The following is a 12,831-nucleotide window of genomic DNA, read 5'->3' as shown; positions in this document are numbered from 1 at the left end:
AGATGTATTTTCTAAGATCCAGTACCATTTGTATTGTTGTTTTCCATGAATCCACTTTTGAGTTAGTGTAGCTCATTATCATTAACACTAAGTCCCCTTTTCATATTCTCAATCAGTTCCTCTCTGTCGGTAAAAAGTAGATTCTGGCTAGTGTTTCCACTTTCCAGATTATGAGCGTGATGGGGTGCACCTGACTCTTCATGGCCCCCTGCTAGAGTCTCTGCAGTCCTACTATGCCTCGCTGCAGGAAGGAGCAGCGGAGGTGGGTCCTCCAGGCTTCCCTAGAGGGGCCTCATGGAGCAGCCAGTCAGAGGCTCAGCGGGCTCAGATAAAAGAAGCTGCAGGGCCTGACCAGGTCAGTTCTAGGGGAGGGGAGCCCTTCCCTTCCCTTCCCACCCCATCTCATCCCACAGGAGCTTGAGTGGCTGCATTTACTTAAGATGAGAGATAGTTCTGTTGGACATTGCTCCCCTGGAAGGGATCCATTTTTGACTGTGTGCCTTGAGCCACTGGAGACCTGCCCAGTGAGGATGGCAACCTACAGGGGGTGCCAGGAGTGGGGAAAAGTTTGCAGTACCATACCCAGCTGCTAGGAGGCACTTGAGGTGAGTGCCCCCCATTAGAATGAGTATGTCCTCTTTCTAACTTAGGAATTTTTTTTAATGGTCCATATTTCTCAACCAGTGCATGACTGAGTGCACTGTTTTAAAAGTATCAGATATTCACATAAACTTATTCTTTATTTTCTGTGTCCTTATCTAAGAATATTTCACATCACTGTGACTCTCAGAATTATTGTATTGCCGAGTCTTGTAAATATTTGTAATGTGCAAAGTCACCCCTTTAACAAATCCCATAGTGCTAACACTGTTGACAGTGTTAACATCCTGCTTGTGAGAATCACCGCTCCAAGTTCTAGTTGTGCACACCCAGTCATATTATCCATCACTTAGCACCACTTGTAACTTACTTTGCTTATGAGCCACACGTTTGCATTTGCGCACAGACACCAGTGTACACTTATTAAGCAACAGCTTCACTATTATTTTACTTGCCTAAATGAGCCTTGAACCCAGGAAGCTGTTACCACCTAAGTCATTCAGTTCTCATCTCAGAGAGAGCACTCTAATATTTAATAAAGCTTTGGGATTCATGTCTATAGAACATACTTTGTCACTCATCTCATTAGTCTCTAGCATCACTTTTCTTCTTTCTTCACTAGCGCTTTGCACTGGAAGGATCTTTAAGACATTTATCTGTGTGTCCCCTGTTTTGAATTCTCTTCTCAAGACTATAAAGTTGATAGAATCGAGCACAAATTTCCCTTCACTCTTGTGTTGCCAATACTAATCTGGACTGTTATTTTAACATTCGCAAACATTTTCAGGTAACCCTTTACCTTTGACCCATCTGTTGCCTTGGCACCAAGAGACAACATACCATCCACATTCTTTCCGGATTGCAAAAAAACCCAGGCCATGGTCCATTAAGCTATTAAGATTGCTTGCCTCTTCTTCTTCTTCTCTGATGACTCACCTTCAGTGGCTTTTTTGTGCTGAGTGGGTTACCAACTGTACCCTGCTTCTTTTTAGCCTGACCATCCTCCAGTTTGTTAACAGCAGAATCTCTATTGCTGATTTCTATGCCAAATGGCCCCTGACTAGTTTCCATTCCTTTTGCCCAAATTTTTCCATCATCTGCAACAATAGTTTGGCATGGTCTGTCTCCAGATAGCACCCTCATGACTTCTCTAATTCAGTGTCCCATATTCCTGACAGTCATCTTGTGCTGAATGGAAACCTGTTTGCACTTCATAAATGTATAGAATATTTGGTTATATTCCCAACCTTGTCACTGAGTTACTATGTGGCCTGGTGTAAGTCACTTGACATCTCTCTAAATGTGTACAGTAATACCTATTTGTGTATTAGTAATGTTCTGAGGCTTAATTAAGTAATGCTTGTAAAACTCTGAGGTTCTCCAATTGAAATGAACTATACAGGTCAAATTCCTCACATATACAGTCTTTCTATCAGGCTAACCTGGCTCCTTTGGCAGAATTTTCATATCCCAGTAGATACTTCTTATTTTAATGATGCATTTCTCTGTTAAAACTTATAGGAACTAGGGACAGTACTATCACTCCCTCAGGATTTCATCTGTTTGCTTTTATTGTATTTGTTGTTTACTACATTCACTGGCTTTATAAGCCTAGAGATGCTTTCCCACCCCAACAGAGAACTTCCAAACCATGTCAATTAAACAGATCACCAACCTGTAATTTGTTTTACTTATCTTACCTGTACTGTTTAAAACTCTTCCCTCTGTTAGTCACTAATTTCAATGAACCCTTAAAACTCCAGATATGCCCTTTTTAGATTTACAGTATATTCAAGTTATGCACCTTTTAAAATTTATTCATATAGATATCTTTTCCGTATATGCTATGTAGGTGTGGGTCTCAAAATTTTGATAATAAAACAAAACCAGGGCACACAAAACTCCAATCTTTAATTGCACTGATTGGCTCATCTTATTCAAAAGACCTATACTAATGTTGTGGGGTTTGTTTGTTTTTTTCCCCCTCAAAATTATAAGCTCTACAGGGCAGAGATCTAATGCATTTTGAGTGCTACCACAAAACAAACAATAGTAACATTAGCAGCAAACAACATTCTAGTTCTCAACCCACGGTCTGCTTGCAGCTCAATCAGCACACAGCTGCGGCCTATGTGACATCCTCAAGGCCAAACAGGTATATATTGTGTGGATGTGGCCCACATAATTTGGTTCCTGTATGGTAATATAATCCCACTGAGGTCAGGGGCTTTTTTAAATAAAAAGATTTTATCCTCCTGGTTCCAAAATAATTCAGCTTTTATAAGACTATTTACAAATATTTTTATTCTCATTTTCTGCTTCACTTTCTATAGCTAGTATTTCTCCTCTGACCACAGGCTAATGAATAAGCAGAAGTCTACCAATGTTGCTTCTATTTTGTCTATGGATTTATGATGAAGTGAACAAATATTGAATAGACCCTTCATCAGATTTAATACCTGAGTATTGGATTTAAAGACTCTCGGTTTTCAACATTTTTTGTTAATTTAGCAATTAATGAAACAGTACTGAATGTAATTGTTTCACAAGCTCTAACAAGTTTGACTATTCTGTTTTTTTCAAAGCTTACACAAATAATATTCTCTCTTTGCCTCTCAACGTTTTATTACAAAATGCAACTTACTTTGTAATACGGTCAATATTAGCAATTTGCTTCTGGTTCCGGATTATTTCAATAGCTGCCCAAAGATGCTGGATAGCTTTTGTATCTGCCTGTCGTCTTTTCGTTAAGCGTGCCATGACCTGTTTGCTTGTTTAGCTGCAGCTGATAAAAAAGAAAAAAATTATCATGAATTATGAAATGGATTACATGATGATTATCTTGCATAAAATAATTTTATCAGAGAAATTTTATTAATCTATAGCAATCTAATTTGTATATTGCAGTATGTTTTTTATTCAGACAGCTCCATAGACCATAAACTGTGTGTCTAATACAAGGTTCGTTGGCAGGTTCTTTTACATTAAAGATCCCAAAGAAACATGAAATTGAGAAGTGAAATGACGAAACCAACAGGAAATAGATGGAATTAGCAGTCTCAAACTGCTTATGAAAAATCATTTGGCTCATAATCAACCTCACTAGTCTCCTATCTACATGAAAAGGGAAAAATTCACTCTGGCCCAGGGCTTTGCATGGGCCCCTTGCATTATTTTAAGCCTTTAACACAGGGGCTTAAATGGTGCTTGAGTGGAGCACATAGCATTATTGAAAGCCTTCAGGAGTAGGGTGAGTTTTATCCAAAGTTAATATGACAACACAGTTCCTTCTTATCCTTGTACATTTCCAATACTAATATGGATTTTAAAATCCCCACTCCATGTTTAGACAGTAGAAGCATATTTTGAAAAATAGTAGACTAAAAAAATAATTGGAACAAGATATTTTCCACTATACACTAAAACCAACAGAACCAGAGCACATACGATGCCATTTGCTCATCTAACCAACCATGAGTAGTAACATAACAAGCAGCTGGCTTTGTTTACAGTTTTTCCAAAAGCTGCAGGCAATGAAGTACAGATAATCTGTAAATCGCCTACAGCACAGAATCCCCTTCTTAAAAAGATTAATGATGCATATTGACCATTAAATAACTTTCTTCCAGTGCCACCACTTACTGAATGAGAAATAACTGATTGATGGCTGATACTAATAGATACATAATTTATTTTTGAGCTCAGTGTCCCAAAAATGAACGCAGTGATACATAACTGGAATACTTATAACTGGGAGACAGAGTAATACCTTCAGCATCTCGAAAAGAATATATAAAATGCAAAAATTACCACATCAGTACAATGTTAAAGATGAATATTCAGGCATAAAAATCACAAAATCCAAAATTAAAGGGACCTGATAATTCTGTAACTTGTGATAGGGTTGCCAACTTTCTCATTGCACAAAACCGAACACTCCTGCCACGCCCCTTCTCAAGACCCCACCCCTGCCCTGCCCCTTCTCTGAGGACCCGCCCCACTCACTTCAGACCATCTCCCACCATCGCTTGCTCTCCCACACTCTCACTTACTTTCACTGGGCTGGGGAAGGGGGTTGGGATGTGGGAGAGGGTGAGGTCTCAAGCTGGGGGTGTGGGCTCCGGGGTGGGGCCAGAAATGAGGGTTCAGGGTTTGGGAGGGGGCTCTGGATTGGGGGTTGTGGTGTCAGGGGGTGTGGGCCCTGGGGTGGGACTACTGATGAGGAATGCAAGAGAGGGCTCTGGGCTGGGGCCAAAAGGTTTGGAGTACAGGAGGGGGCTCAGTGCTGGGGTAGGAGGTTGGGATGCAGGACGGGTTGGGGGGTGTGGGTTCCAGCCGGGCAGCGCTTACCTCAAGTAGCTTCTGGCTGGTGGCACAGCGCGGCTAAGGCAGGTTCCTGGAAGCAGCCAGCATGTCCACCCTCTAAGCAAAGATGCGGCCAGGTGGCTCTGCATGGTGCACACTGCCCGCAGGCACTGCCCTCGCAGCTCACATTGACTGCGATTCCCAGCCAACGGTAGCTGTGCAACCGGCGCTCAGGGCAGGGCTACAGGGACATGTTGCCACTTACAGGAGCTGCGCAGAGCCAGGGCAGGCAGGAAGACTGCCTTTGCCCTGCTGCGCCACCCACCAGACTTTTAATGGTTTTGCTCTGAAGCATTTTTATGATCATAACATATATGAAAGTCTTTGATACTGAAAATATATTAATGAAAACTACAACTATCCTAAGATAATGAGAGCATTATGGTTCTTCTTATACTTATCTGGAAATACAAAGCATGTTACAGAACTCTCTAGGAGCCAAGAGAGGAAGTGGAATGGGTGAACTCATTGTGGGCTGTGTAGGGAGCATTATTAATGGATAGAATCAAGCGTAAGTGGAACTGTTGAAGGAGCTTGGTTGACTAGAATCTAAGGTGGCCAGGGCATTTAATAGTTCTAAATAAACCTAAGTCATCTTATTTCTCATTTTGTCTTTAATTTATGACCTTTTAATTTAAAAGAAGACATGGCAAAATGCAAAAGGCTTACAGAAAAGCAGACAAGGGGAGATTTACAAAGTGCAGTTAGACCAATTCCCAATTGAACTGCTGACAGTCTCGCCCTAGGACATTTAGAGGGAAAAAGGTTGGAGTGTAGGGGGGTCATCTTCCTTAGAAGGAAAAACTGAATTTATTTCATTCTGAATCCAGAAGAAGAGCAGGAACTATGAAAGGGGGGGTGTAAACTAAGATTGACAGAAGTCAACAAAGAGCTTGCATTTACTCTGTTTCCCAAAAGAAGAGGACATTTGAAATAAAAAGCAGTAAGGTTATAAAAGAAACATAAGATTAACCTCTGGAATGTAATGCCTGGGGTAATAATTATTGAAAAATAGCTGAGTAAAATCCAAAAATAGATTAGATACACGAGAAAACAGTAACATCTGCAGTTATATTAGCTAGGAAAAGTATTACAAGGACTATTTAATTGTTATGCTTCAGCATATAAATTGATTGCAAACTGGGGTCAGGAAAAAAACTCCCTTCCTAGTGTAGTACTGAGTAATGGCAAGACTACTGTACATGTTTTACTTCTCTCCAAAGCATCCACTGTAGATGTTATCAGAAACAGAATATTTAAGTGGCTGGGGAAGTGGTCTGTCTGTCATGGAATTTTATTTAAAATGTTGGGAAGAAAATCACTTCCTTCCTGATCCAGAGAATAATTCAAAGAAGTAGAATGATTTTCAAAGTTTACTATGATGCTTCAGCTGCTCTTTAATAGTCTAAAAATATAACACATACAGGTTATGGGCTACAGGCTCACATGTGCCAGAGAAGCACTCAGCACAATTGAGGAGGGGCACTTGGGTGCTTTTATGATACCTTTCTGTCCTTCTGATCCTGGGGGCTGCTGGATGCCAAACTGACCCTAGTATAAGTTAGAGCAACCTCCAGAGGGAATCCACAGCTGCTGCATTGAACGCTGAGCTTTAATTCCCCTTTTCACAGCTGAAGCAGCACAAAGGGGAGTCAAGAACAGACAATTCTTGGTCCTGCGTTTGTAAATGCATTTCCTCTTGTGTTTGCAGGGAAGAAAAAAGTGTGTGTGTGTGTCGAGAGAAAATGGCAATTTTAATAAAAACTCCCCTGAGCCATGCAGCTGCACCTGATGCAGCACGCACAGCAAGACTCCTGCCCTTTCTGAGGTGCTGCCTACCAGTGCTGCCAATCAGATGGATGGGGAAAGGCTGTACAAGGCTCCCCTGTTCCCTTGCCACTTCTGGCACTGCTAGCCATGGTGTTGGTGTGGATGACAAGCTTCCTCCTCCCTCCAACCACATCCTCTGCCACTTACTGGGAGGAAGGTTCCTGGCTCCTGCTGGTGCCAACAGTAGTGAAAGGGGCAGAGTCACATCAGTGCTTCCTTTTCCCCAGGCCACTTCCAGTGTCACTGGCAACGGAAAAGTAGCAAATAGGAGATTCCAGGATTCCTCCTTTTCCAATCCTCCCTCCGTCTTTACTCATGGCTCCCAAGTTTCTTCTGTGTTTTGAAAGGTCTCCCTGTGTGGATCCCTCTGCAAGATCGCAACCTCACATGGCCAATTGCACAGGGAAGGGATGTTGTCCCTTGTTTGTCTAGGAAATGGCATGCCAATAAATATAAGAAGCAGAATAAGTAACCTCTACCTTGATATAATGCTGTCCTTGGGAGCCAAAAAATCTTACTGCGTTATAGGTGAAACCACATTACATTGAACTTGCTTTGATCCGCCAAAGCGTGCAGCCTGCCCCCCCCCCACCCCCGGAGCTCTACTTTACCGCGTTGTATCTGAATTCGTGTTATATTGGGTCACGTTATATCGGGGAAGAGGTGTAGTAACTTACTACAGATAACCATCACACACTCAATAGGATTTCTTGTTCCAAACAGATTTAATAGCTCTGGCTTTTGTCGCAAACTTTTCATCTCGGAACAAGTGAGATATGTTTAGTTTTCATATTTGGTGCTTTTGGCTTGTTTTTGAGACAATATTGGTCTCCCCAGCCGCAACCCCCACCCAAGAAGATGACATTTCTCAATTGAAAAGCAGATAGTACATGGCCTCATCACTTATTAAAAGTGCCAGAATAAATTCCTAATTTATTTTAAAAATTGGCTAGGCAAATTTAGCAACATTTTTTAATGTTTAGCTCTATTAAAGGGGGAGGAGTACAGTGCCTTTTGCACTCCAGAAACAAAGATTACTGCGCTTCTCCACATAACACATCGTAACAGGCATTCTTCCTCAGCTGCTGATGTAAAACTAACCACAAAAGTCCACTCCCTAAATTACTGCAAAATTCTAAAAAGCTCTACATGCTATTGCACAATCCTGTTTTCAGCGGAAGGTTCTGGTTGCTTATGGGGAAAAAAATCTGCATCCTTGTGTGCTGACCTATATAAAGGCTTCCTGCAATTAACATTTTTCAAAAACAAGAAGACTATAGAAAGGCTTGTGAGATGTTAAAATATGCATTTAACATTCCAGATTTGTGTGTAAGTTTGTCTATTGGTATAATTTAAGTACTACTGAGGCCAATTTATATCTGCTGGATTTTTAAAAAACACTAAGAAGTTAACACTCCAGGGACCCTTTACAGCCACAATACTGATGTATCCATTTTCATGTAGGTGCCAAAAGGTGCTTCTAGTTCAGCTCTTTGATAATTATGTTGATATTAATGTTCTGGGAACAAAATAAAAGGCTGAGGTGTGTGAAGAAAGAGTCGGCAAGAATTATTGATGGCTTTCCAACACTATGTTTAGCCACCACACTCTATCAATATGGGTTTATCTACATCACGCCATCTTTGCTATATCACGCTAGTGAGTTTAACGTGTGAAACAGCTTCTCAGAATAAAAGCTGGTAAACATATAGGCAGGAAACACTACCGGCTTTTCTACACTGGCACTTTATAGCACTGCAACTGTCTCGCTCAGGGTCTGAAAAAACACCCCCTGGGGGCTGCAAGTTTCAGCGCTGTAACATGCCAGTACAGACAGTGCACCCCAGCACTGGTAGCTACGCCTCTAGTGGAGGCGCTTTAATGTTGCCAGTGTAGACAAGCCCTAAGAGACAACAGTCAGTGGGACTTGTTTTCTTCAGCTTTACATCCACTTGGGGGGTCCTGGCGAATCTTGGAAAACTCTCACTTTATAGAGAAAGCATTGCAGCTTGGCCTGGGGCTAAGAACTCCTGAGCTTTAACACTTGACTCCAATACTGACTTGCTATGGGGCCTTGGATATGTCATTTCAGCTTCTCTCTTTTTTTTTCTGTCTATAACATGGGAGGCAATAAAACTTATTTACCTTCCTCGCAGGTGTGTGGTGAGAATTAACTAATGTACGTACAGTGTTTTGAAAATGATACACGAGTTAAGTGTTATCCTTACTACTTAACTATGACCTAATGGATATACAGTAAAAAGTCTCACTCTTATATAAAGACTCTTCCCTTTGTGAATGAATGTACCCAAGTTTTCCATCTAGACTATACTCAGCTGTGGATGGAAATTTGGTGATGTTATCAAGCTAAATAGATCACAGTGCAGAGTTTGTAGCTCTCTGCTTCTTCATGGTGGCAATAGATTAATTTTGTGTCCCTTATCAATGCTGTGAGTACAGGCAATAGTTGCTCACCTGGCCTAAACAAACTCTGCTCCAGTTTCCAAAGCTTGCTGGCATAGTAGTACTGGATTTGTAAATTATAGCATCAAGTCAACAACTCAACACAGTTGTGTATAATGATTTTTTAAAGTATGTTGTAATAATATGCATAAAGCTGGGCAAAGCTTTCCAAATGGGTAGGGATCTATTCTTATATCCTATATTGACCTGTTCAAAAGGAATGTCTACTAAAGTCCCTATTTACAAAGTTTGGAAGGTAATTTGGAGGGATTATTTCAGGAGTACATTAAAAAAGCTCTTTAAAGAGTTTTAAAGCTCTTCAAGTTATAGTTTACAGCTGAAGCAGCTGCTAGAATTTAGCTTCGTCACTAGTTACAGAGGATGGTTAAATTCTTTAGAAACTTAAAAGTGAAGGGCAAGTTTTCCCTTTCTAAGATAATACGGAGGAAAATTAGTAGTTTCTTGTTGTGTTCTTTTCCTCCTATTTTATTATATGAAAATCAGATCATTTAATTTTTAGAACAAGGGAGCCTGTCTGTTGAGATTTTTCTATCTTTGTGTATTCACTTTGGAACTGATCCAGAGTCCATTAAAGTCAACAAAACGAGTGTTTCTATTGACTTTCGATGGCTTTGTAGCAAGTCCTTTGTCCCTTAAGGTGACATCTGTTGACAGCTCTCCCAGATCCTGTTGCAATAGTGCAATCCAGCAATACAGTCTGCAGCTATTGTAAGCGGAAAGTCTTTAATATATTAATTCAAAAAGACTATACAAAGGCTGCAAATTTAAATGAAAGAAAAAAAAAGGAAATGCTAAAGTTACACTTCTCATATGCAAGAGACTGCCTAGCCCCTTCCCCAAGGCTCAGCCTTTACTCACTCCATCCTCCCCCTCCATTGCTCGTTCTCCCCCACCCTTGCTCACTCGCTCATTTTCACTGGGCTGGGGCAGGGCCTGGGTATGGGCTCTGGAAGGGAGTTTAGGTGCGGGAGGGGACTCAGGGCTGGGGCAGGGGGTTGGGATGCAGGAGGAGGTAGGGCTCTGGGCTGGGGGTGCAGGCTCTGGGGTGAGTCCAGAAATTAGGCGTTTGGAGTGCAGGAGGGGGCTCAGGGCTGGGGGTTGGGCTGCCGGAGGGAGTAGGGGTTCTGGATTGGGACTGCGGGGTCTGGAGTGGGGCCAGAAATAAGGGGTTCAGGATGCGGGAGGGGGCTCGGGGCTTGCTACACTGGATGCGGGAGGGGGCTCGGGGCTGGGGGTTGGGCTGCCGGAGGGAGTAGGGGTTCTGGATTGGGACTGCGGGGTCTGGAGTGGGGCCAGAAATAAGGGGTTCAGGATGCGGGAGGGGGCTCGGGGCTTGCTACACTGAGCTCTCCACCACTTCTACTGAAAGCAGCCTCTTGTCAAACCGGGGTAGCAATCCACCTCCAGCAAACTGTCTCAGTCCTGCTTGTGCCATAGAATTCCTCACCCCACAACTTGTCAAGAGACGACAGGTAGGAACTGGGAAGCACTGTGTCAATTTGCCTTCCAGACACTCTACGAGTAGCTGGATGCCATGGGGGAGGTTGAGGACTGGGTTTATTTTTCTGGCATGGATTTTTTTCCTGGTGCAGTAAACGTACTGTTCAATTTGTGTGGCTGTCTCTTTCAGAGAGTTTGGTTTTGGTATTGTCCTCTGGGGCTGTGGCACACTTTCTCTGAGGTGAAATTTGCAGACATGTGACTAATGTTAAGATTTTGTCGCAGTTCTTTTTAGTAAAAGTCACAGAGGTGTTGCGGGCAATAAACAAAAATTCACAGGAACCCATGACTTTTACTAAAAATAACTGGGAGCAGGGTTGAGGGAGGAATGACAGCTGGAACTCCACTGCCATAGCCACATGTGTTTGGGGGTGAAGCACACAGCCCTGGCCACAGAAGTCAAGGAATCCGTGAACTTCTATGACTATAAAATATCTTTACCCATGACCATAAACTGCAGGGTTAAGCACTTTTGCTCTCCTGCAACACCACACTCTGCTTTCCCATGGGCAGGTGCTACTCAGAGTTGCTCCTTCTAGCACTACTGTCATATGTCTGATAACAGTGTAGAGAGGCCCTATAGGAAAGGAGGAAGTTTACTCCCTGCAAACCCCAAGAACACCTCCAGATATCATTATCCAGGGCTGCAAGGTGTTACAGGTGTCTATCTGGCCATTCAGCACACTGCATTCCACTTATAGACTCACAGACTTTATCCACTTGCAGGCATAGACAGAAGATACATATGGTAATTTTGCCTTAGCAATGGGATTCCATTCTCAGATATTTGAGAACTCTTCTCTGCTACTCTGTATCTTTTTTTTTTCTTCCTCCCTCAGATCTGCACATGGCTGAACATGGGCAGAGCTCTGACACAGAGACTCAACTAGTTTCACACTGCATAGCTGATTTCCTGCACTGTCAGTTTCTAAGGCCTAGTCCAAGTTATGCAACTTCAGCTACGGTGAGTCGACTGCTGCCGCTCCCCCGTCAACTCTGCCTGCGCCTCTCATGGCGGTGGAGTATAGGAGTCAACGGGAGAGTGTTCAGGGGTCAATTTATTGCGTCTAAACTAGACACGATAAAACAAACCCTGCTCTATCGATCGCTGCCCGCCGATACAGCAGGTAGTATAAACGCCCTGAGAAAGTACAGGGTCTGACTGAACAGTGTGCCATTTCTGTGATCACACATAAAACTTAAAGCCTGGCTAAACCTACTAATTAGGTTAGTCTGATATAAACTTCTGAAAATGTCCTTCATGAGGAACTCAGACCATGCTGCTTGGACTTCACAGAAATTGTCACTACATAATCCAAGGAAAATCAACTTGTAAGAGCATATTACTGGAGTATAATTAATGAAGTGGCAGAGAGACTCGCCCATCTGTTGCTCGGTGGAGTGGGATTGAAAGCTCCCAGATGGAACAAATTTAATTTGATCTCTTGTAGCACTCTCATTTGGGCTTCTTTGGAGCAGCAAAAGTGTCTGCAGAAGTTAGGCTTGTAGCCCAACCTCTATGATATTTTCTAGAAAGATTGCCATGATTCTGCCAAACGCAAGGCCATGTTGGCTGATACATTTCTCTTCAGAGACACAAGCTGGGTGAGTAGTAGTGTAGTGGCAGCATCATAGCCAATGAGGTTAATCTGAGATGCGATTATTGCTAGTTGAAATCTCTTATTGAACCCACTTCTGTTGGTGAGAGATCTGGATAGGCGCTCTGGGTAAGTTTAAAGAATGAGGAGTACTTGTGGCACCTTAGAGACTAACAAATTTATTTGGGCATAAGCTTTCGTGGGCTAGAACCCACTTCATCAGATGCATGCAGTGGAAAATATAGTAGGAAGATATATATACACAGAGAACATGAAAAAATGGGTGTTGCCATACCAACTCTAACAAGACTAATCACCTAAGGTGGGCTATTATCAGCAGGAGGGAAAAAAAAACCTTTGTAGTGATAATCAGCATGGCCCATTTCAAACAGTTGACAAGAAAGTGTGAATAATAGTAGGAGAAAAATTAGCATGGGAAAATAGTTTTTACTTT

The 12,831-nt window shown here is 42.3% G+C and overlaps 1 protein-coding gene and 1 pseudogene across 8 annotated transcripts in view; one reads left to right on the top strand and one right to left on the bottom strand.

Moving 5' to 3' along the window:
- Positions 1-12,831, bottom strand: part of ZMYND11 (zinc finger MYND-type containing 11) — a 142,458-nt gene that overhangs the window by 75,503 nt on the left and 54,124 nt on the right. For 7 of the 8 annotated variants that reach the window (XM_050942253.1, XM_050942255.1, XM_050942252.1 and 4 more), the window contains one exon: positions 3,245-3,385. In XM_050942253.1, the coding sequence (XP_050798210.1) occupies positions 3,245-3,360 (116 nt within the window). In that variant the 5' untranslated portion in view covers positions 3,361-3,385. Of the gene's footprint in view, positions 1-3,244; positions 3,386-6,942; positions 7,036-12,831 lie in introns of those variants that run through there. The other variant, XM_050942256.1, reaches the window with a different exon arrangement.
- LOC127046044 (uncharacterized) lies at positions 12,389-12,571 on the top strand (annotated as a pseudogene).

Source organism: Gopherus flavomarginatus, chromosome 2 (genome assembly GCF_025201925.1).
Source record: "Gopherus flavomarginatus isolate rGopFla2 chromosome 2, rGopFla2.mat.asm, whole genome shotgun sequence".
Lineage (NCBI taxonomy): Eukaryota > Metazoa > Chordata > Testudines > Testudinidae > Gopherus > Gopherus flavomarginatus.
This window is presented reverse-complemented; position numbering and strand designations above follow the sequence as displayed.